Raw genomic sequence first — 27965 nt, forward strand, 5'->3', positions numbered from 1 at the left:
AATGCACGTATCTCGCCTATGCATGTCAAAATACTGCTATAACATTTCCCCCACTTCTCTGCGCTGTCTCGTTCTTGTGTGATCAACAAACGGTATGAGAGTAGATATGGGTATGTTTAAAACAGAGTTGACCCCCGTTAAGATACCTTGATATTTAAACTATTTCCACTCTTCATCTCCCAATTATTCATGAGCTGATCTGCTATCTGTATACTCATCAACTGGATTTTGCCAAATATAGGAGATATTCTGTCATTCTTTAAGGAAATTATCTAGCAAGCTTAGCAACTTTGGTCATTTGACTTTTGTTTGACTGGCGTTACAAATTGTGTATGATTCGACAACGCTAAACTCGGTGTGCATTCTTTGCGCTCTGTGTCGAGATAGCCTACTGCTGAAATGCACTGAATTAATTGAGGAACATAATAGCGCTCTGAATTTATGAACGGCCTATTTCGCAATTCACAACAATGTTATTGGCGATCAAACATAGTTACTCTATCATTACTAAATATCGGTTTCATTTGCTCTGAAATCTTTACAACGTGGCGCAGACAAGCCAATAAGGTGGTGCAGCACCCCCCTTATTTGGGGAGAACCCTGGCTTAGTGACCATACCTTGGTTTTAAATGCTTTAAATTAGCTCTTCCGATTTTTTCTGTATTTCCCGCAATTCTAGGGATAAATATGAATTATTCCCGGTATTGAAACTTTGTAGATTTTGGGGAAAATATTAATCCCTAATGGCCAGTATACTGTACAGTATCAGTTCTCTATGTTTGACAAGTAGTATGAAGCTGCGGCTTGGAGTGTTGTTTATTCATACTTGGACACAACCCCTTTTAATCTGCTGCTGTTTTCTCGAAGGAGAAAAGCATGCACACATTTAAAAAATATTAGGTACTTATCCTTTTATCTATAAAATGTCTTGCACATCTAGCTAAATGTGTTACTTTACACATTTATTTTGGGATTCCACTCCTGTAAACATCATTTGCCTGATGACGCATGAGTGGAGCAGGAGATTCTCATTTAATACAAGCGCATTTGTTTCCACGTTTTCTCTCTTAATTTACGCTTCTCGATTACCTTTGTGCTGTTTCCAGCATTTTGGGGGCCCTAAGAGAGATTTGGTTGGGGTCCCCCCACCTCACTGGCAAAGCATTGTAGTGCCCCCCCTCTTGGTGGCGGAGAGAAACATTTGCAGCTTTAAAGTTAATGTCCTGCAATTCTCCAAATGTTCCATGGGACAGAGAGAAACAATTGCAGTTTTATAGCAAATTTCATGCAATTCTAATAATCTTGCCATTGGATGGAGAGAAAACTTATGACATGTTCATATGATATCTGAGTGAGAGTGACTAACAAAATCAATAGGAGGTAAAGAGGAAAACTACTGATGCAGTACCACATTTCTAAATTGCAAAAAAAAAAGGGGGGCAAGCAAAACCAATTGAGATTCCCCCCTTCTCCCACCACGTTTAAATGTAGCTTGCTACAAGCTTCACGTGAATAGATCCATGTGCTTGCATGCACTTTTGTGGGGTCAGATTTATTTTAGCAGTGGACACCTTTTGGTAACATGATAGGGAGGAGGTGAGGGCCCTGGCGGAGTGGTGCCAGGAAAATAACCTCTCCCTCAACGTCAACAAAATGAAGGAGCTGAACGTGGACTTCAGGAGACAGCAGACCATCCACATCGACGGGGCCACAGTAAAGAAGGTGAAAAGCTTCAAGTTCCTCGGCGTACACATCACTGACAATCTGAAATGCTCCACCCACACAGATAGTGTGTTGAAGAAGGCGCAACAGCGCCTCTTCAACCTCAGGAGGCTGAAGAAATGTGTCTTGGCCCCTAAGACCCTCACAAACTTTTACAGATGCACCGGGGAGAGCATCATTTTGGGCTGTATCACCGCCTGGTACAGGGAGAGCATCTTGTCAGGGAGAGCATCCTGTCGGACTGCATCACCGCCTGGTATGGCAACTGCACCGCCCACAACCACAGGGCTCTCCAGGGCTCTCCAGAGGGTGGTGCAGTCTGCCCATCGCATCACCGGGACACGCCCTCCAGGACACCTACAGCACCAGTGTCACAGGAAGGCCAAAAAGATCATCAAGGACATCAACGACCCGTGCCACGGCCTGTTCACGCCGCTTTACTCCAGACTCTGACATTGCTCGTCCTAATACTTATATGTTTCTTAATTCCATTCTTTTAGTTTTAGATTTGTGTTTATTGTTGTGAATTGTTAGATATTACTGTACTGTTGGAGCTAGGAACACAAGCATTTCACTACACCCGCAATAAAATCTGCTACATACAGTGAGGGAAAAAAATATTTGATCCCCTGCTGATTTTGTACGTTTGCCCACTGACAAAGACATGATCAGTCTATAATTTTAATGGTAGGTTTATTTGAACAATGAGAGACAGAATAACAACAAAAAAATCCAGAAATACGCATGTCAAAAATGTTATCAATTGATTTGCATTTTAATGAGGGAAATAAGTATTTGACCCCTCTGCAAAACATGACTTAGTACTTGGTGGCAAAACCCTTGTTGGCAATCACAGAGGTCAGACGTTTCTTGTAGTTGGCCACCAGGTTTGCACACATCTCAGGAGGGATTTTGTTCCGCTCCTCTTTGCAGATCTTCTCCAAGTCATTAAGGTTTCGAGGCTGACTTTTGGCAACTCAAACCTTCAGCTCCCTCCACAGATTTTCTATGGGATTAAGGTCTGGAGACTGACTAGGCCACTCCAGGACCTTAAAGTGCTTCTTCTTGAGCCACTCCTTTGTTGCCTTGGCCGTGTGTTTTGGGTCATTGTCATGCTGGAATACCCATCCACGACCCATTTTCAATGCCCTGGCTGAGGGAAGGAGGTCCTCACCCAAGATTTGACGGTACATGGCCCCGTCCATCATCCCTTTGATGCGGTGAAGTTGTCCTGTCCCCTTAGCAGAAAAACACCTCCAGAGCATAATGTTTCCACCTCCATGTTTGACGGTGGGGATGGTGTTCTTGGCGTCATAGGCAGCATTCCTCCTCCTCCAAACACAGCGAGTTGAGTTGATGCCAAAGAGCTCGATTTTAGTCTCATCTGACCACAACACTTTCACCCAGTTCTCCTCTGAATCATTCAGATGTTCACTGGCAAACTTCAGACGGCCCAGCTGCCTTGAGATCATTGACAAGATCCTCCCGTGTAGTTCTGGGCTGATTCCTCACCGTTCTCATGATCATTGCAACTCCACGAGGTGAGATCTTGCATGGAGCCCCAGGCCGAGGGAGATTGACTTTTGTGTTTCTTCCATTTGCGAATAATCGCACCAACTGTTGTCACCTTCTCACCAAGCTGCTTGGCGATGGTCTTGTAGCCCATTCCAGCCTTGTGTAGGTCTACAATCTTGTCCCTGACATCCTTGGAGAGCTCTTTGGTCTTGGCCATGGTGGAGAGTTTGGAATCTGATTGATTGATTGCTTCTGTGGACAGGTGTCTTTTATACAGGTAACAAACTGAGATTAGGAGCACTCTCTTTAAGAGTGTGCTCCTAATCTCAGCTCGTTACCTGTATAAAAGACACCTGGGAGCCAGAAATCTTTCTGATTGAGAGGAGGTCAAATACTTATTTCCCTCATTAAAATGCAAATCAATTTATAACATTTTTTACATGCATCTTTCTGGATTTTTTTGTTGTTATTCTGTCTCTCACTGTTCAAATAAACCTACCATTAAAATTATAGACTGATCATTTCTTTGTCAGTGGGCAAACGTACAAAATCAGCAGGGGATCAAATACTTTTTTCCCTCACTGTATATCCACAGTAAAACGAGTTCTATATCGTCATAACCTGAAAGGCTGCTCAGCTAGGAAGAAGCCACTGCTCCAAAACCTCCATAAAAAAGCCAGACTACGGTTTGCAACTGCACATGGGGACAAAGATCGTACTTTTTGGAGAAATGTCCTCTGGTCTGATGAAATAAAAATAGAACTGTTTGGCCATAATGACTATCGTTATGTTTGGAGGAAAAAGGGGAAGGCTTGCAAGCTGAAGAGCACCATCCCAACCGTGAAGCACAGGGGTGAAAGCATCATGCTATGGGGGTGCTTTGCTGCAGGAGGGACTAGTGCACTAAACAAAATAGATGGCATCATGAGGAAGGAAAATGATGTGGATATATTGAAGCAACATCGCAAGACATCAGTCAGGAAGTTAAAGCTTGGTCGCAAATGGGTCTTCCAAATAGACAATGATCCCAAGCATACTTCCAAAGTTGTGGCAAAATTGCTTAAGGACAACAAAGTCAATGTATTGGAGTGGCCATCACAAAGCCCTGACCTCAATCCTAGTTGTGGGCAGAGCTGAAAAAGCGTGTGCGAGCAAGGAGGCCTACAAACCTGACTCAGTTACACCAGCTCTGTCAGGAGGAATGGGCCAAAATTCACCCAGCTTATTGTGGGAAGCTTGTGGAAGGCTACCCGAAATGTTTGACCCAAGTTAAACAATTTAAAGGCAATGCTACCAAATACTAATTGAGTGTATGTAAACTTCTGACCCACCGGGAATGTGATGAAATAAATAAAAGCTTAAATAAATCATTCTCTCTACTATTATTCTGACATTTCACATTCTTAAAATAAAGTGGTGATCCTAACTGACCTAAAACAGGGAATTTTTACTAGGATTATATGTCAGGAATTGTGAAAAACTGATTTTAAATGTATTCGGGAGACCCACCGGGCGGCACACAATTGGCCCAGCGTCGTCCAGGGTAGGGGAGGGAATGGCCAGCAGGGATGTAGCTCAGTTGGTAGAGCATGGCGTTTGCAAAGCCAGAGTTGTGGGTTCGTTTCCCACGGGGGGCCAGTATGAAAAAATATAAAAAAATTATGTATGCACTCACTAACTGTAAGTCGCTCTGGATAAGAGCGTCTGCTAAATGACTAAAATGTAATGTAAAATGTGTATGTAAACTTCCGACTTCAACTGTATATGGACAAGCAATGACAGAGCGGCATAGACTAAGATACAGTAGAATATTATAGAATACAGTATATACATATGAGATGTGTAATGCAAGATATGTAAACATTATTAAATTGACTAGTGTTCCATTTCTTAAAGTGGCCAGTATGGATAATGGGGAGGACTGTCATTTGGTTGTACAGGAGGGCGTGGTCTGTCATTCTCGACCCGGAGTGAAGGAGAGAGAGGAAAACGTGGGAGAGAAATTCAATTTTTGTGTGATTCCTGCCATATTTGATGTTGTCCGCTAGGTAGAGACAAGGAGGCCCGTGTTGTTGGTCGCTCCGACTGGTAGTCAGTAATTCAGCCTCAGTACCAGTCAAGAGTGCACTCCGATCAGCAGCATAGCACAGAACAGAGCAGGGACGGAGAAGAGAGAGAAGAGGCTACCTTCTACATGCCGCTGTCGCCCATTTCCTAGTGGGCATTCTTCAATTGGACCGCGAAGAGAGAGGGACTTTTCACAACGTATTCGAAGCAGGAATTGTAATAATGTTTCTTACCGCGGGCGCTCTGTTGATGCTACTGGCAGCTGTGCAGGTAAGAAGCCGCTGCGTTGGTTGACGGAGTGGTGTGTGTGGTGGTGGGACGTGGTCTGACGGGTTGGCTCTCTTTGACTCCGTCTGCGGGGACAGACTGCATTTATTTCTCTCTACTTTGCCTCCATATTAGGTCGTTGGCTTGTATTGATTTTAGACTATGCATTAAAATCTCGCTCAAATGTTGCCTATTTGAGCATTGCGTTATGCTAAAATACATATGTTCTTGTAATAAGAATATCGGTCTAACACGCGAGCTTGCGGTAATAGGGTAGCCTATTGGTTCTAGTAGTCTACACTTGAAGTTTGAACTGCTCTTCGATGATGGTAGTTATTTACCAAATTTCCTAATCGAGCTAGTTCGACGCCTAGTTCATTTACATTTGGTTGAGTTGTCAACTAACGTGAAATCAACAAAAAATGTCACCATGTCATTGGATTTAGGTTAAAAGTTGAGTGAAAAAAAGATGCAATTCCTTTACGTTGAGGACTTTTTTCAAATCCAATCAGTTTGCCACGTTGATTCAACATCTCATTTAATTGTTGTTGTTGAAATGACATAAAGAACGTTGATTCAACCAGTTTTTGCCCACAGGGACAGATTTGTCTACTATGTATTCTCCCATAATTCAGAATCTATAGGCTACGCGGTGTTGTGGGACGGGTGTAAAAAGAAACAGACTTCTAGCCTATATGGAATGCTGTTACGGTTATAATTGTGTAGACGAGTCACCAGGCTGAAGTTGCACCCATGCACTGAATCGGATGTGTAGGCTACGGCTCAACAACTACAGTAACAATTTACGGACATTAAAGTAGCCGCCGGACAATCGCCAGTTGCCGCAACACAAATCAGAATGGTATTTAGAGATGCTAATGCAGCAACACACATGCACCGTACACGCAGGCACACAAATACGCGCAAACACACACTTACAGGGATAGCCTATTGTTTTTTAGTCCGTTGGCTACACCATAACCCAGAGGTGTGGACTCGAGTCATGTGACTTGGACTCGAGTCAGACTCGAGTCATGAATTTGATGACTTCAGACTCGACTCGACAAAATGTACAAAGACTTGCAACTCGACTTGGACTTTAACATCAATGACTCGTGACTTGACTTGGACTTGCGCCTTATGACTCGAGAAGACTTGCTACGAGGACTTGTAATGACTTGCAAAGGCTTGCTAAGAGGACTTGAAATGACTCGAAACTAAAATGTAGGACTTTGGACTCGACTTGAGACTTGATGGCTTTGACTTTTGACTCGACTTGGGACTTGCCTCATCTTTGACTCGACTTGACTCGGGACTCGAGGGCAAAGACTTGAGACTTACTTGTGACTTGCATAACAATGACTTTGTCCCACCTCTGCCATAACCTAATTTGATAACCAATATTCAATTAACAGAGATGACCCGAGTCTCAGGTTAGGGTCAGTCCCATGCCAACAGCAAAGCCGTGGTCTAGTTGGGCTGAGGCGGTCAGGCAGTCTGTCAATCACCCGAGCAGGGTGGATGTTGTTGAATGTTGAATTAGTGTTCACATCGCTAACACGTTGTGAAATGAGGACGCTGGACAGATTTATCATGCCTATCGAGTTGTTAAATGAGGAGGACACTGACTGAACAGATTTATCATGCCTATCGAGTAGGCTACAGTTTATTATATTTCAGCTCGCGGTTATGTTAGTGCCAGTAAACACTGGGATGTAACAATATTTATTCACCCGGTTTGTGTCGAAAGCTACCCCCATCCCCTCAAAGCATGTTCAATAGGCTACCCAACCCGTTTGGTTTTGCATATTCATTGTGTTAATGTATTCATTTAGCACAGTATAGGTATTTGAAACATGTCTACAGACGTTTTATGTAGTAAAGTAAGATAAGCAACAGAGAAGCAAATAAATAGAGTGATTGCAGAGAGTTTGCAGATTAGAATTGATTAGAATTGAATGAGATGAATGAGTAAATTCACATCAAATGAAATTCTAAATCAAATTGTATTTGTCACATGCCCCGAATACAACAGGTGTTAGACCTTACTGTGAAATGCTTACTTACAAGCCCTTAACCAACAATGCAGTTCAAGAAATAGAGTTAAGAAAATATTTACTAAATAAAATAAAGTAAAAAATAAAATAAAAAGTAACACAATAAAAAACAATAGCGAGGCTATATACAGGGTGTACTGGTATCGAGTCAATGCGCAGGGGTACAGGTTAGTCGGGGTAATGGAAGGGTTACCGGTTTTTGACACAATCACACACACCGATCTATAATGTTGCTGGTTTGGTCTCAGCTCCGTCTCAACATGTAGTGTTCTGCTCTCACACTGATGTTTGAATACTTCTGAGATACCCTATTCCTTCATATCTCCATTGAACTAATGACTGATCTGAAAACCATCTTATAGGTGAAAGCAAGCAAGGGGTTCACCTATATATAGCCATGTCAGATCTGTGATCACCACGAGGGTGAAGGTGGAGGGTGTGTTTACCTTCTTAAGTGCTGTAGTAGCAGGGTCTGGATTCCAAATGGCACCCTGGTCAAAAGTAGAGCACTATACGGAATAGGGTGCCATTTGGGATGCCGACAGGCTAATCATGCCACCCGCTAACCCTTACCCTCATTACTCTAATCACCTGCCTGAGTGACAGATGCCATTGTGCCGCTCTGTGAGGGGGGCAGGGAGTGGGGCATAGAGAAGTGGCCTTCTGTCTCTGCGACTGAGCAGAGCCCCTCCTAATGTGCCATCATTGTTGCTCTTATTTGATGCAGTTATAGTCCTATATATTGTTATGTTACATTTAGAATATGTCTCTTTTATGCAGCCTATATTATATTGCATTTGAAGCTGGTTAATATGTCTCTTCTCTTGCCTATCATAATATTTATTAGTGATTATTACATTGTTATCTCTATTAATATAAGCTCCTCAGCAGACCATTTTTACAAAGCAGTTTATAGTGCATACATTTTAAAGTACATGTAACCCCTCTAGGATTATATTGATTATTGTAGTTCACAGCCTTCTGTTCTAATTCTCTGTTTTCCAGGTTGCTGTGCATGGCGGAGGGGCTGTGGGGTCGTTGCCACGGAGGCAGGGGTCGTTGCCGTGCACACAAGGCTTCTCCCAGGAGGAGTACAGTATTGCCGTGGACAAGGAGCTGAGAGAGGGACAAGCACTCCTCACTGGTATGTCTCACACACAAACACCTGTCTGTGTGAACACATAAACACACACAGATGCACACACGTCAAACGCACACACACACTCACAGTCAGTGGGTAGAGTATGCACAATGCAACAGTATGGAGGAGTTTTTCATTATGAGCACTGAGGTAGGGGGAGGGTTAGGTGAGTATCAGGGAGATGACGTGAGGGTCGGGGCCAGCGTGGGGGAGGGGGCTGAAACCGTCTGCCTCGTCACACACATAGTTGGTGTTTCCCCACACACACTCATTGACACACACAAACACACGAAGTGGGTGTTTCCCCACACACACTCTCCACATGCTGATGAAACAGTGTGTGATCAATGAGATTGATCTGGCTAGCCTATATCCATCCTCTGATCAATTACCTATGTCTGTGTACAGACAGGGTGATCCACTCCGGGTGTGTGTGTGTGAGTGAGTCTTACTAAGCTGTGCGGCATACCGAGGCAGACCTAGCTGTGAGTCTGTGTGTTCAGGATGGTTAATTAACAGTTTATTGTGCTGGATGTCCTGTTCTAGTCTGTAGTCTGTTGACTATTTGTTTTATTTACTTTTCATTGGCTCCTGTGAAGCTGTCAAACTCTTGCAAGCTAGTGTTCTGACAGGGAGAGAGAGCGAGAGAGCGAGAGAGAGAGATCCCCCTTTCCTGTCTCTCCCATTAGAATTTCACACCAGGGCAAGACATACCACGTCTGACTGGATTTAGATTTAGTACGATATCACCTGTCCTTAATGATCTTTTGATTGTCCTGCTGATTCACTTCCTCTGTTCTTTGTATCAGGACATTAGCCATTAGGTGTTGTACACATAGGGTTGAAAAGGGAGTGTACAGTCGTGGTGAAAGGTTTTGAGAATGACACAAGTATTGGTCTTCACAAACTTTGCTGCTTCAGTGTTTTTAGATATTTTTGTCAGATGTTACTATGGTATACTGAAGTATAATTACAAGCATTCCATAAGTGTCAAAGGCTTTTATTGACAATCACATTAAGTTTATGCAAAGAGTCAATATTTGCAGTGTTGACCCTTATTTTTCAAGACCTCTGCAATCCGCCCTGGCATGCTGTCAATTAACTTCTGGGCCACATCCTGACTGATGGCAGCCCATTCTTGCATAATCAATGCTTGGAGTTTGTCAGAATTTGTGGGTTTTTGTTTGTCCACCCGCCTCTTGAGGATTGACCACAAGTTCTCAATGGGATTAAGGTCTGGGGAGTTTCCTGGCCATGGACCCAAAATGTCGATGTTTTGTTCCCCGAGCCACTTAGTTATCACTTTTGCATTATGGCAAGGTGCTCCATCATGCTGGAAAAGGCATTGTTCGTCACCAAACTGTTCTTGGATGGTTGGGAGAAGTTGCTCTCAGAGGATGTGTTGGTACCATTCTTTATTCATGGCTGTGTTCTTAGGCAAAATTGTGAGTGAGCCAACTCCCTTAGCTGAGAAGCAACCCCACACATGAATGGTCTCAGGATACTTTACTGTTGGCATTACAATTTTACATTTTAGTCATTTAGCAGACACTCTTATCCAGAGCGACTTACAGTTAGTGAGTGCATACATTTTCATACTGACACAGGATTGATGGTAGCGCTCACCTTGTCTTCTCCGGACAAGCTTTTTTCTGGATGCCCCAAACAATCGGAAAGGGGATTCATCAGAGAAAATGACTTTACCCCAGTCCTCAGCAGTCCAATCCCTGTACCTTTTGCAGAATATCAGTCTGTCCCTGATGTTTTTTCTGGAGAGAAGTGGCTTCCTCGCTGCCCTTCTTGACACCAGACCATCCTCCAAAAGTCTTCGCCTCACTGTGCGTGCAGATGCACTCACACCTGCCTGCTGCCATTCCTGAGCAAGCTTTTCACTGGTGGTGCCCCGATCCCGCAGCTGAATCAACTTTAAGAGACGGTCCTGGTGCTTGCTGGACTTTCTTGGGTGCCCTGAAGCCTTCTTCACAACAATTGAACATCTCTCCTTGAAGTTCTTGATGATCCGATAAATGGTTAATTTTAGGTGCAATCTTACTAGCAGCAATATCCTTGCCTATGAAGCCCTTTTTGTGCAAAGCAATGATGACGGCACGTGTTTCCTTGCAGGTAACCATGGCTAACAGAGGAAGAACAATGATTTCAAGCACCACCCTCCTTTTAAAGCTTCCAGTCTGTTATTCTAACTCAATCAGCATGACAGAGTGATCTCCAGCCTTGTCCTCGTCAACAGTCTCACCTGTGTTAACGAGAGAATCACTGACATGATGTCAGCTGGTCCTTTTGTGGGAGGGCTGAAATGCAGTGGAAATGTTTTTTGGGGATTAAGTTCATTTTCATGGCAAAGAGGGACTTTGCAATTAATTCATCTGATCACTCTTCATAACATTCTGGAGTATATGCAAATTGCCATCATAAAAACTGAGGCAGCAGACTTTGTGATAATTAATATATGTGTCATTCTCAAAACTTTTGACCACGACTGTATATTACTTAAAACTTACCAGTAAGCTACCAGAATTTTGGGATCGTTCAAGGATTTTATGTAATCTATCACAAGACATCTAGTGGCCCTTTTGGGTACTTCAAATTATCGCAGGTGTCTGTAATTATCTCTGAATCTCAGCGTGGCCTTATCACATGTAAAATATATGAAATAATTAAATACAATTGTCAATATGTATTTGTTGACAATGCTATGGCCTCAAACTGGCAGTTGTGAAGAAAAGTCAATAGTTGGAAGAGTTGAGTTAAATCATGCCATTGATGATTAGATGCTTTTGTCATTAATTAGGCTATTTTCTCTTTAACCATGGTCTGTCTTCTAGAAACTCATTGACAATATGGACACAGATATAAAAAAGGAATACTATATATGAATACATTTTTAACAAGTTATTCAATAATAAATTACCAAAGTTACGATAGATTGCCATAGCTTTTCTGTTAATTGCCAACATTACTAAAATGTTGTTAACTTTGGTAAATGACCGGTAGCTTTGCAACCGTATGTACACAAACACACACATACACACACACAGTGACAGAGACAGACAGACAGATAGAGGGTCACAGACAGACTGCCCTGGGGTACAGACAGCTGGAGGCTTAGTTAATTATTTAATTGGAGCAGGAGGAAGATAGTCAATTATTAATGAAGGGATGGAGAGGAGACATAGTTTAAATCATAAGGAGGGGGGATGGAGGGAGGCATGGATGGATAAAAGGGTTTAGGGGTGTAGAGAGGGGCTAGGATGAGGGGTAGAGTGATGAAAGGGTTTAGGAGTGTAGAGAGGGGCTAGGATGAGGGGTATAGTGATGAAAGGGTTTAGGAGTGTAGAGAGGGGCTAGGGTCAGGGGTGGAGTAATGAAAGGGTTTAGGGGTGTAGAGAGGGACTAGGATGAGGGGTAGAGTGATGAAAGGGTTTAGGGGTGGAGAGAGGGGCTAGGATGTAGTGGAGGTTCGGTGAGGGAGAAAGAGAGGGGTTAGGAGATGGAGAGATAAGACTAAAAAGATGGAACGAGAGATATGTGCATCAGGGATGGGGGAAAGTTCATAGACGCTCCACATGTGGGCCACATCCTACGGTCTTTGTATGCACATCTTCCAGTTCTTCTCTGTGTTTGTTGTTTCTAGTTGTGATCTGGCATTCCTGGCTGGTGAATAGGTTATATCTCTATTTTGCTGACCCATGATGATCACTGCTGCCTCATAGACTGGACTCTCATTCTCAGCATGACCTAAGCATTAGTTGATTGGCTGATTGAGCTGTCTGTCTAGGTTATGGGGGATTGGCTCGCCTGTTTGGTCAGCTTGTTTGTTTGGAAATGGTGGTCAATCAGTGGTCACTCTCCGGTCAATGCAGACTTTTTCTGATTCACCACACTGTATGGGGAAGCGGGAAGCAGAGTCAGTTGACCACAGCACTCTTTAGAAATAGACATGGGAGTTTTGGTGCTGTTTTTGGAGATAATGTGGAACTGACTGTTTGATGTGTGATTATGACTGTCCTTGTGTCTGTGTATTTATGGTCAATGATTCACCTGACCACCCTGCTGACAGAGACTAGGGGAGTGGAGTGAAGGCTGGTTGACTCAAACCCTACTCCTCCTTCCCGGTGATAAACAGAGTGTGTGTGAGAGAGACAGAAACAGACAGACATAGAGCGAGAGAGAGAAATAGAGAGAGGGATTGTGTTACGGTCATATAGTGGTCACTAGTCAGTGTGTTGTGCAGTGGCATCATCTCAATTCATTCACACATGGAAATTCCACACACAACTGCACTGACTCCTGGGAAGCAGAATACACAGATTTTATTCATGCCTGACCACACTATCTCACTATCTCACTCCTCTCTGTTCTCTCTTTCTTCTCTCTCTCTGCTCTCCCTCTTTTCTCTGTGTGGGGGACTGCCCCAGTTATGCTCAACCCCATACATCACTGTCTCTGTCTGCTGCATATTTTGGGAACTGGATACAGAGAGCTCTCTCTCTCTCTCTCTCTCTCTCTCTCTCTCTCTCTCTCTCTCTCTCTCTCTCTCTCTCTCTCTCTCTCTCTCTCTCTCTCTCTCTCTCTCTCTCTCTCTCTCTCTCTGTCTCTCTGTCTCTCTCTCTCTCTGTCTCTCTCTCTCTCTCTCTCTCTCCCTCTCTCTCTCTCTGTCTCTCTGTCTCTCTCTCGCTCCCTATCACTCCCCACTTCTCTCTCTGTCTCTCTCTCCTTATCGTTCCCTCTCGCTCGCTCTCTCTCTATCTCTCTCTCGCTCTTTGTCTCTCTTTCTCTCTGTCTCTCTCTCTCCCTCTCTCTCTCTCTCAATTCAATCTCTCTCCCTCTCTCTCTCTCTCCCTATGTCTCTCTCTCCCTATTGCTCCCCCCTCTCTTTCGTTCTCTCTCTCCCTATCGCTCACTCTCTCTCTCTCTCTCTCTCTCTCTCTCTCTCTCTCTCTCTCTCTCTCTCTCTCTCTCTCTCGCTCCCTCTATCACTCCCCACTTCTCTCTCTGTCTCTCTCTCCTTATCGTTCCCTCTCTCTCTCTCTCTCTCTCTCTCTCTCTCTCTCTCTCTCTCTCTCTCTCTCTCTCTCTCTCTCTCTCTCTCAATTCAATTCAATTAAATCTCTCTTTCTCTGTCCACCCCCTCTCTCTCTCTCTCCCTCTCTCTCTCTCTCTCTCTCTCTCTCTCTCTCTCTCTGTCTCTCTGTCTCTCTCTCGCTCCCTATCACTCCCCACTTCTCTCTCTGTCTCTCTCTCCTTATCGTTCCCTCTCGCTCTCTCTCTCTCTCTCTCTCTCTCTCTCTCTCTCTCTCTCTCTCTCTCTCTCAATTCAATTCAATTAAATCTATATTTCTCTGTCCCCCCCCCCTCTCTCTCTCTCTCTCTGTCTCTCTCTCTCTCAGGAGAACTACCTAAAAGAGGAGGGAGGGACTCCTGTCAAACACAAACATTCCACATGTCTGATTAGTAGACCCAACCTAAAACACCCCTCTCTTTTCTCCTTCATTCCTCCATACGTTCTCTCCTCTTTCTATGTTTTTCTCTGAGACTGCTTCATGTTCTCTCTCTGCCCTGGGCTGTTTCTGTTTTGAGGTATGATCACAGCAGTTGGACCGTGCTGGAGTAACAGGAAGGTCACAGTGGTCTTTTCACGGTCAGTGAGAGGTGATGTGAGTGCTGGAGACGGTTAGTGACCGCAGAGCTACCGCAGAGCCAGATACAGTTCAGAGTTCAACATGAACTCTAGTCAAGGTACCACGCACAACATCCAGCGGGGGTGTGTGTGTGTGTAGAAGGGGTTTAGCCTTCTGACTGGGTCTGGTTCTGATTATATGTCTGTGTGTCCGACTGAATGAGAAACACCAGGCCGTGCCATGCAGACCTCTACAAGTATGTAAGGAATGCCAGTGAGGGGGAGTGAGGATTAGGAGTTTGGCTCGTTGGTGCACTATGATTACCCTGCATGTCTATGTGTCTGTGTTTGTGTGTGTGTGTGTGTGTGTGTGTGTGTGTGTGTGTGTACTTCTTTTTTACTCTTCTCTATTTTATCTCTCTTCCTGTTTTTCCTTCCTTTCCTCTCTCCCTCCCTATTTGGATGGATAGATGAGGGATGTTGAATTTTTCACCTGCCTCCCAGAAAGTCATGAATGTGTGGGCACTTGTGTCTGCGTGCATTCCTGTGTGCCTGTGTATGTGTGTGTGTACGTTCCTGTGTGTGTTTGTCTGTTTGTGTCGAGTGTGTGCCTTTGCGAGCACTGGTGTGTGTTAATCATCAGTTGATATTATCGTTTTGAAAGCATTCCTTCAGCCATCCAGTGCAGTTATTGTTGCATGGGTGGCTGCTGCCTGTCTGTCTGTCTGTCTGTCAACATGTTTAGAGTATTAGTTTATGTAGCCTTATCCTTATTTGAACTCATAATGTGTGTGTTTGAGAGAGAGGCAGGAAGAGTTGGAAAAAAGAAAAGGGAATGTGCGCTGCTCTCAAAGTCTTCAGCTCCTGTGAATAATGTGGATGTGCGTTAAACCCTCTCCTTTTCTCTCTTTTGCTTCTTAGCTCCTACCATAAACAACATGTTAATATTCAGATATATTGTAGTACATTTAACAGAAGAAAACAGAGAATGTAGTGGATTGATAGATACAAATGGATATGCCACTATATTATGATTGAGTGCAGCTGCAGCCTTGTGTGCATTGGTGCGCTAATAACTCTTTGCTTTTAAACTTTTTTTTAATGTAGCCTAGGCCTACTGGTTGTATTTGGGATCTATCGTATTTCTTTCTCGACAAGCTGACCAATAGAATAGGTAAACTGTTTTACTATGGGGGATAATAGGTTGACATAGGCTCTTAGGCGGCACATCCATTGTCACGGATTCTGCCGAGGCTGCCCCTCCTCCTTGCTCGGGCAGGTTTCGGCGTTCGTCGTCACCGGAGTTCTAGCTGCTGCCTATCTATGTTCTACCTGTTGTGTCAGATTGTTTCACACCTGTTGCCCATCTTGTGATTACTCCGCCCCTATTTAACCCTGTGGCTCCCATTGTGTCCTGTGCGTGTTTGTTGTTTGTTCTCGGATGTCGTTGGTGAGCGGGTTTATTCCTCCCTGCGTGGAGGCTTCTTGTTTCTTTACGTGATTTAGTAAAGATACGTTTTTTCCTTGAGTTCTGTGTCCTGTGCCTGACTTCAGTCTACCGCATACACTGACACCGTGACTGTCAGGGTTGAGTGTAGAGGGAACGTGGAATCACACGCAGGACACAGAGATTCAAAAACAGATGTCTTTAGTGAAGTCCGTTAGTACAAGCCAACACGGCAACAGGCCACAGGCGAAACATACGCACACCGGACTGTCCAAAGTAAATACGCACAACGTGCAGGACTCTCTTAAACAAAACGAATACAGAGAGCACAAAACAGAGGACCAACAACAACACGTGACATCGAACAATTACACACAACACCTGACCAAACACAAGAGAACTAAATAGGGTGCCTAATGAACACTTAACAATAAACAGGTGTAACAAACAGACAACCAATCAAACATGAAACATCGAACGGTGGCAGCTAGTACTCCGGAGACGACGACCGCCGAAGCCTGCCCGAACAAGGAGAAGGAGCCGCCTCGGCCGAAACCGTGACAGTACCCCCCTTGACGCGCGGCTCCAGCCGTGCACCGCCCCGGCCTCGGGGGACGACCAGGAGGACGCGGAGCAGGGCGCGTAGGATGACCACGATGGAACTCCCGGTCAGAAGAGACGGGTCTAGGATGTCCCTCCTCGGCACCCAGCACCGCTCCTCCGGGCCGTACCCCTCCCACTCCACGAGATATTGGAGACCCCATCCGGCGTCTCGAATCTAGGATGGCCCGAACAGTGTGACGCCGGAGCCCCTCGATGTCCAACGGGGGCGGAGGAGTCTCTTCTATCTCAAAGTCCTGGAGTGGACCAGCTACCACCGGCCTGAGGAGAGACACATGGAACGAGGGGTTAATATTTTTGTAATCAATGGGCAGTTGTAACCTGTAACACACCTCGTTCAATCTCCTCAGGACTTTAAAAGGCCCACAAACCGCCGACCCAGCTTCCGGCAGGGCAGGCGGAGGGGCAGGTTTCTGGTTGAGAGCCAGACTCGATCTCCAGGTGCGTACACTGGCCCCTCACTGCGGTGGAGGTCGGCGCTCGTCTTCTGTCGACGGATGGCTCGCTGCAGATGGACGTGTGCAGCGTTCCACGTCTCCGCCGAGCGCCGCACCCACTCATCCACCGCAGGGGCCTCGATCTGGCTCTCATGCCAAGGTGCCAGAACCGGCTGGTACCCTAACACACACTGGAAAGGGGTTAGTTTAGTGGAGGAGTGGCGGAGAGAGTTCTGTGCCATCTCGGCCCAGGGCACATATCTCGCCCACTCCTCCGGCCGGCCCTGGCAATATGACCTCAGAAACCTACCCACATCCTGGTTGACACGTTCGACCTGCCCATTACTCTCCGGGTGGTAACCCGAGGTAAGGCTCACCGAAACCCCCAACCGTTCCATAAACGCTCTCCAGACTCTGGAGGTAAACTGGGGGCCTCGATCAGACACTATATCTTCGGGTACCCCGTAATGCCGGAAGACGTGAGTAAATAGAGCCTCAGCGGTCTGTAGGGCAGTAGGAAGACCCGGCATGGGAAGGAGACGACAGGCCTTCGAGAACCGATCCACAACGACCAGGATGGTGGTATTCCCCTGTGAGGAGGGAAGGTCGGTAACAAAATCCACCGAGAGGTGAGACCAGGGTCGTTGTGGAACGGGCAGGGGTTGTAACTTACCCCTGGGCAAGTGTCTGGGCGCCTTACACTGGGCACACACTGAGCAGGAGGAGACATAAATCCTCACGTCCCTGGCTAACGTTGGCCACCAGTACTTTGTACTAAGGCAGTGCACCGTCCGGCCAATACCTGGATGTCCAGAGGAGGGTGACGTGTGAGCCCAATAAATAAGCCGATCCCGGACCTCGAGCGGGACGTACGTCCGACCCACCGGACACTGTGGAGGGCTAGGATCGGTGCGTAATGCCCGCTCGATCTCCGCATCGACCTCCCATACCACCGGTGCAACCAGACAAGACTTAGGTAGTATGGGAGTGGGCTCCACGCACCTCTCCTCTGTGTCATACCGCGAGACAGGGCATCTGCCTTCCCGTTCTGGGACCCAGGGATGTAAGTGATCTTAAACACGAACCGGGCTAGAAACATAGTCCACCGAGCCTGGCGAGATTCAGTCTCCTAGCTGCCCGAATGTATTCCAGGTTACGGTGGTCAGTCAGAATGAGAAAAGGGTGTTGAGCCCCCTCAAGCCAATGCCTCCACACCTTTAGGGCCTGTACCACGGCTAACAGCTCCCTGTCCCCTACGTCATAATTCCGCTCCGCCGGACTGAGCTTTTTCGAATAAAAAGCACAGGGGCGGAGTTTAGGTGGTGTGCCGGACCGTTGTGAAAGAACAGCCCCGATACCGGCTTCAGACGCGTCCACCTCCACTTGGAATGGTAAAGTGGGATCCGGGTGCGCCAGCACTGGAGCCGAGGTAAACAGGTCCTTCAGTTTCCCAAAAGCCTGTCCGCCTCAGCTGACCACCGCAAGCGCACTGGACCCCCCTTCAGAAGGGACGTTATGGGAGCTGCCACCTGTCCAAAACCCCGGATAAACCTCCGGTAGTAATTCGCAAAACCCAAGAACTGCTGCACCTCTTTAACCGTGGTTGGGGTTTGCCAATTACGCACGGCTGAAACACGGTCAACCTCCATCCTCACCCCTGACGCAGACAACTGATAACCCAAAAAGGAGACCGACTCCTGGAAGAACAGACATTTCTCGGCTTTGACATACAGGTCATGCTCCAACAATCTCCTCAATACTCTGCGCACCAGGGCTACATGCTCGACCCGGGTAGAACTGTACACCAGAATATCGTCTATGTACACCACTACTCCCTGCGCCTGCATGTCCCGGAAAATCATCTACAAAGGATTGGAAGACTGATGGAGCATTCATTAACCCGTATGGCATGACGAGATACTCGTAATGACCGGAGGTAGTACTAAATGCTGTCTTCCATTCATCACCCTCTCTAATGCGCACCAAGTTATATGCGCTCCTGAGGTCCAATTTTGTGAAGAACCGTGCCCCGTGTAATGACTCCGTCATAGTCGCAATCAGCGGGAGTGGATAACTATATTTCACAGTCACCTGATTTAGACCGCGGTAATCAATACACTGGCGCAAACCTCCATCCTTTTTCTTCACAAAAAAGAAGCTCGAGGACGCGGGTGAAGTGGAGGGCCGTATGTATCCCTGTCTCAGAGACTCAGCAATGTATGTCTCCATTGCCCTCTTCTCCTCCTGTGACAACGGATACACATGGCTCCGCGGGAGCGCAGCTCCTGCCTGGAGGTCTATCGCACAATCCCCCTGTCTATGAGGCGGCAACCGTGCCGCTCTTGTCTTGCTAAACACGAGTGCCAAATCCTCATACTCAGGTGGAATGTGCAATGCGGGCATCTGGTTCGGACTCTCCACCGAGGTCGCCCCTACGGAAACACCCAGACATAGCCCCTCACACTGAGCAGACCACCCTTTAAGAGCCTTCTCTCGCCACGAAATAGTAGGATCATGGGTAATCAACCAGGGAAGCCCCAGTACCACCGGATACGCAGGAGAGTCGATCAGATAGAGCTGAATCGTCTCCTCATGACCCCCCTGCGTCTCCATCCTAAGTGGCGCTGTGACCTCCCTAATCAACCCGGATCCTAACGGACGACTATCTAGGGCATGTACAGGGAAAGGATTATTAACCGGAAGGAGGGGAATCCCTAACTCTACACAGAATTTGCGATCTACAAAATTCCCAGCTGCGCCTGAATCTACTAGCGCCTTATGCTGGGAACGAGGTGCAACCTGTGGAAAACAAACAGGTATGGTTATGTGTACGACAGAAAGCTCTGGGTAAGTGGGCGCCTACTCACCTGGGAGGACTCCCCAATGTGTGGTCTGCCGTCTCCTCCACCAGGGGACCCTCCCCAGCACCTAGCCGCGGTGTGCCCTCCACGGCCACAGTTGGTGCAGGGGACGGCCCCCCTCGGGCTCCTTCTTCTCCTTTCTCTAGCGCCAGCACCTCCGAGCTCCATCGGGCTCGGCTCGGAGGCGCTGGAGGGTGGAATGGGCGACCCCCACCTGGGACGTCCGCGGGTAGCGAGCAGGGTGTCCAGCCGAATGGCCATGTCAACCAACTGGTCAAATGAAAGTGTAGTATCCCTGCACGCCAACTCTCTGCGGACGTCCTCCCGGAGGCTGCAGCGGAAGTGGTCTATGAGTGCCCGCTCATTCCACCCTGCATCTGCCGCTAGAGTCCGGAACTCCAGTGCAAACTCCTGAGCGCTCCTCATCCCCTGCCGGAGGTAGAATAGACGCTCCCCGCCGCCTTCCCCTCTGGTGGATGGTCGAACACTGCACGGAAGCGGCGGGAGAACTCCGCATAGGTGATAGTAGCGGCGTCTATTCTCCTCCATTCGGCGTTGGCCCACTCCAACGCCTTGCCGGTGAGACAGGAGATGAGGGCGGAAACGCTCTCGTGTCCCGAGGGCGCCGGGTGTACGGTGGCAAGGTAGAGTTCAACTTGTAACAGGAACCCCTGACACCCGGCAGCGGTGCCGTCGTACGCCCTCGGGAGCGAGAGCCGAATCCCACTGGGTTCCGGTAGTTGGACGGGCGGGCTGACCGATGGTGATGGTACGGTAGGTGGGGGTGGGGGTACCCCGCTGGTCTCCCATCGATGGAGGGTGTTCATCACTCGGTCCAGGGCGTGCCCGATTTGGTTGATTCTATCCTCCTGACCACGAAGGCGCTCCTCCATGATCTCGGTGGGTGCGGGTGCTCCTGCTGATTCCATATAGATGGTGTGTAATTCTGTCAGGGTTGAGTGTAGAGGGAACGTGGAATCACACGCAGGACACAGAGATTCAAAAACAGATGTCTTTAGTGAAGTCCGTTAGTACAAGCCAACACGGCAACAGGCCACAGGCGAAACATACGCACACCGGACTGTCCAAAGTAAATACGCACAACGTGCAGGACTCTCTTAAACAAAACGAATACAGAGAGCACAAAACAGAGGACCAACAACAACACGTGACATCGAACAATTACACACAACACCTGACCAAACACAAGAGAACTAAATAGGGTGCCTAATGAACACTTAACAATAAACAGGTGTAACAAACAGACAAAACCAATCAAACATGAAACATCGAACGGTGGCAGCTAGTACTCCGGAGACGACGACCGCCGAAGCCTGCCCGAACAAGGAGAAGGAGCCGCCTCGGCCGAAACCGTGACAGTGACATCCATAAAACTATGGGAAGCTAAGTTTTCCCTAAGTCAATTATAAAGCCTAATTAGCTTACTCCTGTCTATACGTAAATAAATACAATCATTCAAAATAGGCTACTAAAGCATGATTTGGCCACAGAGGATCATTAGCTTTCCCTAGCCTTAAAAAATAAACAAGTTGTGGATTGTTTGAAATCGCATTGCCTACAGTCTGAAGGAAATGCACCGGAAGCAATTTGGGCAGCGCGCGCGGGAAATATCATATAGATCATTGTTGAGTTGTTGGATAATAATTTCCTCCTCCAGTTTAGATGGACGTCATATTCTATTTGTGTCTCCCCTTCTTATAGGCCTACTATATGGACAACGTTGTTTTTATTGATCAGTTTGTCAGTGTCAGCAGAGTAGGCTACCCTGCAATTTGACGTATTCAAAAATATTCTGCTAATGTCTCCAGTCATATAAAGTGTAGTACGGGGGGCCAGTATGAAAATGTATGCACTCACTAACTGTAAGTCGCTCTGGATAAGAGCGTCTGCTAAATGACTAAAATGTAAAATGTAGTAGAATTGCATGACGTGTTTATAAAAGGCCACATTTTTCCTGTGCAAAGAAAGAAAAAACATATCTGATATAGCCTAGGCCTCTACGCTATACGCGCTCAGCCATGCATTGAACGGTCTTTTTTGCGAACAGTGATTGAGTTATCTTATTAGCCTACATTTTGGCTATCCAATCTGCTCATCACATTATGATTAGTAGCCTATCTTACATAAGTCTGCAAATGTGATGATGCATGGAATGCTTTATTATAAAGGTGCATTTTTATGGTGAAAATTAGATTCCCCAAACTTGAAACTCACACGCCGCCAATGCATATGCTAGTGATTTTGCTGTTCGTTACTCATCTTGTTGGCTGGGGAAAAGAACATGTGGACAGTTATTCTAACATCTTCAAATTGCGCAGTAAGAAAGACATACGTCATTGCATCCTCGACTTGCATGTTCTGTTAACATTGATTACCATAATCAAAATGTGATTTCTGTCATTCTGAGCACCGTGGGTGGACGCACTAATTAGGTCTAAGGGTACGGTAAAATTTGCAAATGTCGGGTAAATTAAAATGCTGCTGGTCCATTTTCATAACGGAAACCCTGGTGTGGTTGCATCGCAAATGGCATCCTATTCCCTACAGTTGAAGTCGGACACCTTAGCCAAATACATTTAAACTCAGTTTTTCACAATTCCTGACATTTAATCCTAGTAAAGATTCCCCCGTCTTAGGTCAGTTAGGATCACCACTTTATTTTAAGAATGTGAAATGTCAGAATAATAGTAGAGAGAATGATTTATTTCTGCTTTTATTTCTTTCATCACATTCCCAGTGGGTCAGAAGTTTACATACACTCAATTAGTATTTGGTAGCATTGCCTTTAAATTGTTTAACTTGGGTCAAACGTTTCGGGTAGCCTTCCACAAGCTTCCCACAATAAGTTGGGTGAATTTTGGCCCATTCCTCCTGACAGAGCTGGTGTAACTGAGTCAGGTTTGTAGGCCTCCTTGCTCGCACACGCTTTTTCAGTTCTGCCCACATTTGTTTCTATAGGATTGAGGTCAGGGCCACTCCAATACCTTGACTTTGTTGTCCTTAAGCCATTTTGCCACAACTTTGGAAGTATGCTTGGGGTCATTGTCCATTTGGAAGACCCATTTGCGACCAAGCTTTAACTTCCTGACTGATGTCTTGAGATGTTGCTTCTGTTATGATTTACCAGTATTAGAACCCAAATGCAGACAAGTACACCAAGCCAGAGAAGGTTTAACAGGTTTATTTAAAATGTTCAATAGTCCAGGTTTCCAATAATAGGGGAAGAGCAAGTCCAGGTTACAGGGAGGGTAACAGATCCAGGTCAGGGCAGGTGTGGTACCGTAATGTCCTAGTGTCCGTGGTGAGTCCAAAAGAGAGGTCCGGTAGTGGAGAGCAGGATGGTGGTGGCAGGAGTGAAGCGGAGGCAGGAGTCAGGTTCCAAATATATGGTCGTCTTGACTATGATCTGACGATGAGTGGTAAGTTTGACCGGGTCTTAAAGGCTGAGGTGATTATGGTGAATGAGCTGCAGCTGGAACCCTGACTCCCGCACACCAGACTTCACTCCTGCAATCAAGGACAGACAGAGGGGAGGGAGAGAGCAGAGAGAGAGCTACCTAGCAGCAGTAGGCCTAACAGTACCCCCCCTCTACGGACGCCACCTGGCGGCCGACGGGGTTTATCGGGATGTAACCTACGAAACTCTCGGACCAGAGCAGGATCCACAATGAAGCTCCTGGGCACCCAGGAACGTTCCTCAGGACCATAACCCTCCCAATCCACCAGGTACTGGAAACCACGACCCCGGCGGCGAACATCCAGAAGTCGCCGGACAGTGTAGACCGGACCCCCACCCACGATCCTGGGCGGAGGAGGGGGACGAGAGGGCGGGCACAGAGGGCTAACCGACACAGGCTTAATCTGGGAAACATGAAAGGTGGAATGAACCCGTAGGGAGGCAGGAAGCTGTAGCTTAACCGCGCAGGGGGTTAACAATAGACAGTATCTTGAACGGTCCTATAAAACGAGGCGCCATCTTCTTAGACTCCACCTTCAATGGAAGGTCCCGTGACTTCAGCCATACCTCTTGACCAGGAGAGTAACCGGGAGCCTGGGACCGGTGACGGTTGGCTTGCCTCTGCATGTACGCCGAAGCTCGGGACAGAGCTACCCTGGCCTTCCTCCAGACCTTGAAGCAGCGGCGCATGTGGGACTGCACCGAGGGTACCGCCAGTTCCCTCTCTTGAGAAGGGAACAGGGGAGGTTGATAACCCAGAGCACACAGAAAAGGAGACAAACCAGAGGAAGCGTTAGTCAAGGTGTTATGAGCATATTCCACCCAGGGGAGCATGGAGCTCCATGACCTAGGGTTAGACCCTGTGACACAGCGAAGAGCGGTCTCCATCTCCTGGTTCGCTCTCTCGGCTTGCCCGTTGGTCTGGGGGTGATATCCAGAGGACAGGCTGGATGTAATGCCCAAAGCTTTACAGAAAGCTTTCCACACCTGGGAGACAAACTGGGGACCCCTGTCAGAGACAATATCCGTGGGTAGACCATGAGAGCGGAACACATGTTCAACCAAAATATCAGCCGTCTCTCTGGCAGTGGGCAGTTTAGGTAGGGCCAAAAATGAGCGAACTTAGAAAAACGATCAATCACCGTAAGAATTACAGTCTTTCCAGACGAGGGGGAAGTCCAGTGACAAAATCCATAGCGATATGCGACCAGGGCCGGCTGGGTATAGGTAGAGGTCGTAGATGACCAGCGCTGGCCTGGGTGGAGTTCTTACTTCGTGCACATACCGTACAAGCAGCAATGAAGGCTCGAGTGTCCGCCTCCATCGTGGCCCACCAGAACTTCCGTCGCACAAAGTCAAGGGTCCGCGAAACTCCAGGGTGACAGGTAAGGGGAGACGAGTGAGCCCACTGAAGTACCTGGGAGCGAGCAGACTCAGGGACAAACATCCGGTTAGGAGGACCCCTCCCAGGGTCAGCTTGATGATGTTGAGCCTGTCTAACAATCCCCTCGATGTCACATGTGACGACCGCAATACTGCAGGTAGGAGGCAAAATGGGTTCAGGGTTACTACCAGTATCAACAGCCGAATGAACACGAGACAGGGCGTCAGGCTTGACGTTGCGTGACCCAGGACGGTAAGACAGAGAAAAATTGAATCTCCCAAAAAATAGTGCCCACCTGGCTTGACGGGGGTTGAGCTGCTTCGCTGACTGGAGGTAAGCCAGATTCTTATGATCCGTCCAAACGATGAAGGGTTGTTCCGCCCCCCTCCAACCAATGTCGCCACTCCTCGAGAGCCAGCTTAACGGGCGAGCAGTTCACGATTGCCAACATCATAATTCCTCTCTGCCTGAGAAAGTTTCCTTGAGAGAAAAGCACAGGGATGCAGTTTGTTATCTTCAGGAGAACGCTGTGACAACACCGCACCTACCCCAGTGTCGGATGCATCCACCTCCACGACAAACTGGCGGTCGGGGGTCCGGCTGCATCAGAATGGGAGCCGAGGCGAAGCGATGTTTCAGTTCTTCGAACGCTGATTCGGCCCCTTCATTCCAAGCGAACGGTCGTGAGATGGAGGTGAGAGCGGTGAGTGGCGCCGCAATGCGGCTGTAGTCCTTGATGAACCTCCTATAGAAGTTCGCAAACCCCAGAAATCGTTGAAGTTGTTTGCGGGTAGAGGGGGCTGGCCAGTCCGTGACAGCAGAGATCTTAGCTGGGTCCATCCGCAACTCCCCCTGAGCGATGATGTAACCCAAAAAGAGGTCTCAGACACATGAAATTCACATTTCTCCATCTTCACAAACAGTTTGTTCTCCAACAACCTTTGCAACACCTGGCGCACATGCAGTTCATGTTCCTGGGAGGACTCTGAGAAAATCAAGATATCATCCAGATAGACAAAAACAAACCGATTCAACATGTCCCGAAGGACATCATTGACTAGTGCCTGAAAAACAGCAGGGGCATTAGACAACCCAAAAGGCATAACCAGATACTCAAAATGTCCCAAGGGTGTGTTGAAGGCAGTCTTCCATTCATCACCTTTACGAATGCGCACCAGGTGATACGCATTTCGTAGATCCAGTTTCGTAAAGATGGTAGCACCATGAAGGAGGGGAAAAGCAGAATTAATCAAAGGCAGAGAATACTTGTTCTTAATGGTGATGTTGTTAAGTCCACGGTAATCAATACAGGGTCTGAGGGTCTTATCCTTCTTAGCAACAAAAAATAATCCCGCTCCTACAGGTGACGAGGAAGGACGCATAATACCTGCCGCCAAGGAGTCCCGAATGTAGTTCTCCATAGCCTCCGTCTCCGGCCGGGAGAGATTGTACAGGCGACTGCTGGGGAGCGGGGCTCCTGGCTGGAGGTCAATGGCACAGTCGTAAGGCCGGTGAGGAGGAAGAGAAGTAGCTCTGTGTTTGCAGAAAACGGATGCCAGGTCATGATACACGTCAGGAACATTAGAAAGATCCATGGACTCCAGTGGAGGTCGAGGCACAGTACTGGCAGGAGTCAGAGCAGAACACAAACAATTCACATGACAAAATGTGCTCCATGAAACAATTCTACCTGTCACCCAATCAATGTGTGGATTGTGTCTTATGAGCCAGGGGATACCAAGGACCAGAGGGGTCTGTGGGCAGTCGATAATATGGAATTGAATGTTCTCCTGATGATTTCCCCGACACTCTAAGACAAACAGGAACAGTCTGATGGGTAATATGGGTCAACAATTGTCCATTCAGACCCTTAGCCTGCAGCGGACAGTCCATAGGAACAGTCTCCAAATCCATTTGTTGAGCCCACTCTCTATCCAAAAAGCTTTCGTCTGCACCAGAGTCAATCAGCGCACTAACAGAGAGATTCTGGAACTGCCACTGGAGGGATGCCTGGAGCAGAATGCGGGGAGAAGAGGAAGAATCCGCTGCTCGGCTCACCAAAACTTCTCCCATTAATGATGAGCCGGCCCTTTTCCCCGGACGAACTGGGCAGGAAGGAACGAAATGACCAGCTTCTCCACAATACAGGCAGACCCGAGCCTGAATGCGACGTGCACGCTCCTCTGAGGACAACCGTGCACGACCCACCTCCATGGCTTCGGGTTCAGTGCTCCTCGTATCGACTCGGGAAGACACGGCTTTCTCCGTAGGGAAGATGCGGGGAGGAGTTTGTTGATGACAGACAGGTTGCTTGGAACTAACACTCCTCTCCCGGCGGCGCTCCCGAATCCGATTATCCAACCTGATGGTGAGTGAAATAAGATTATCCAGCGTAGGCGATTCATCATATGACACCAATTCATCTTTTAAAGTCTCAGACAAAGCATTGATGAACACTCCTTGTAATGCCTCGTCATTCCAACCACTCACTGCTGCTAAAGTCCGAAACTCCACTGCCATCTCCGCCACACTGCGAGCCCCCTGCCGAAGAGAAAACAACCGTTTCGCAGCCTCCTTGCCTCGTACGGGGTGGTCAAAAACCTTCCTCATCTCAGTGGTGAAGGCAACGTAAGCGTTGCAAATGTCCGACTGACTCTCCCAGACCGCGGATCCCCAGGCACGAGCGGAACCGCTAGTAGAGTTGATAAGGTAGGCAATACGGGCTCTTTCTGAGGCGTAGGTGAGGGGCTGTTGTTCAAACACTAACGAGCATTGAGTCAAAAAATCGCCACAGGTTCCCATGTTCCCGTCATAGCGCTCTGGAGCAGGAACAAAAGGCTCTCTGATCTGGGCTGAAGGGGTAGTAAGGGCAGACACTTGATTGGTGAGTAATTGAACCTGATTAAGCAGCACCTGACTGTCCTCAGCAATCGTCTTAAACAGGGTATCATGTTGGCCAAGTAAAATGCCCTGATTGGCTATGGCAGTCCAAATTTGAGTGCACTCTGGGGTGGTATCCAAGCTACTGTCTGCTGGGTTCATGATGGTCAGATCATACTGTTATGATTTACCAGTATTAGAACCCAAATGCAGACAAGTACACCAAGCCAGAGAAGGTTTAACAGGTTTATTTAAAATGTTCAATAGTCCAGGTTTCCAATAATAGGGGAAGAGCAAGTCCAGGTTACAGGGAGGGTAACAGATCCAGGTCAGGGCAGGTGTGGTACCGTAATGTCCTAGTGTCCGTGGTGAGTCCAAAAGAGAGGTCCGGTAGTGGAGAGCAGGATGGTGGTGGCAGGAGTGAAGCGGAGGCAGGAGTCAGGTTCCAAA

At 47.4% G+C, this 27965-nt stretch overlaps 1 protein-coding gene across 1 annotated transcript in view; it reads left to right on the forward strand.

Annotated features, from left to right (window-relative positions):
* The first annotated feature begins 5270 nt into the window (after window positions 1-5270).
* cdh2 (cadherin 2, type 1, N-cadherin (neuronal)) overlaps window positions 5271-27965 on the forward strand; it is an 82492-nt gene continuing 59797 nt past the window's right edge. The window contains exons 1-2 of the mRNA XM_041840239.2: window positions 5271-5574; window positions 8634-8772. Of these exons, the coding sequence (XP_041696173.1) occupies window positions 5527-5574; window positions 8634-8772 (187 nt within the window). The 5' untranslated portion in view covers window positions 5271-5526. The remainder of the gene's footprint in view (window positions 5575-8633; window positions 8773-27965) is intronic.

Source organism: Coregonus clupeaformis, chromosome 20 (assembly GCF_020615455.1).
Source record: "Coregonus clupeaformis isolate EN_2021a chromosome 20, ASM2061545v1, whole genome shotgun sequence".
In the NCBI taxonomy this organism is placed as follows: domain Eukaryota; kingdom Metazoa; phylum Chordata; class Actinopteri; order Salmoniformes; family Salmonidae; genus Coregonus; species Coregonus clupeaformis.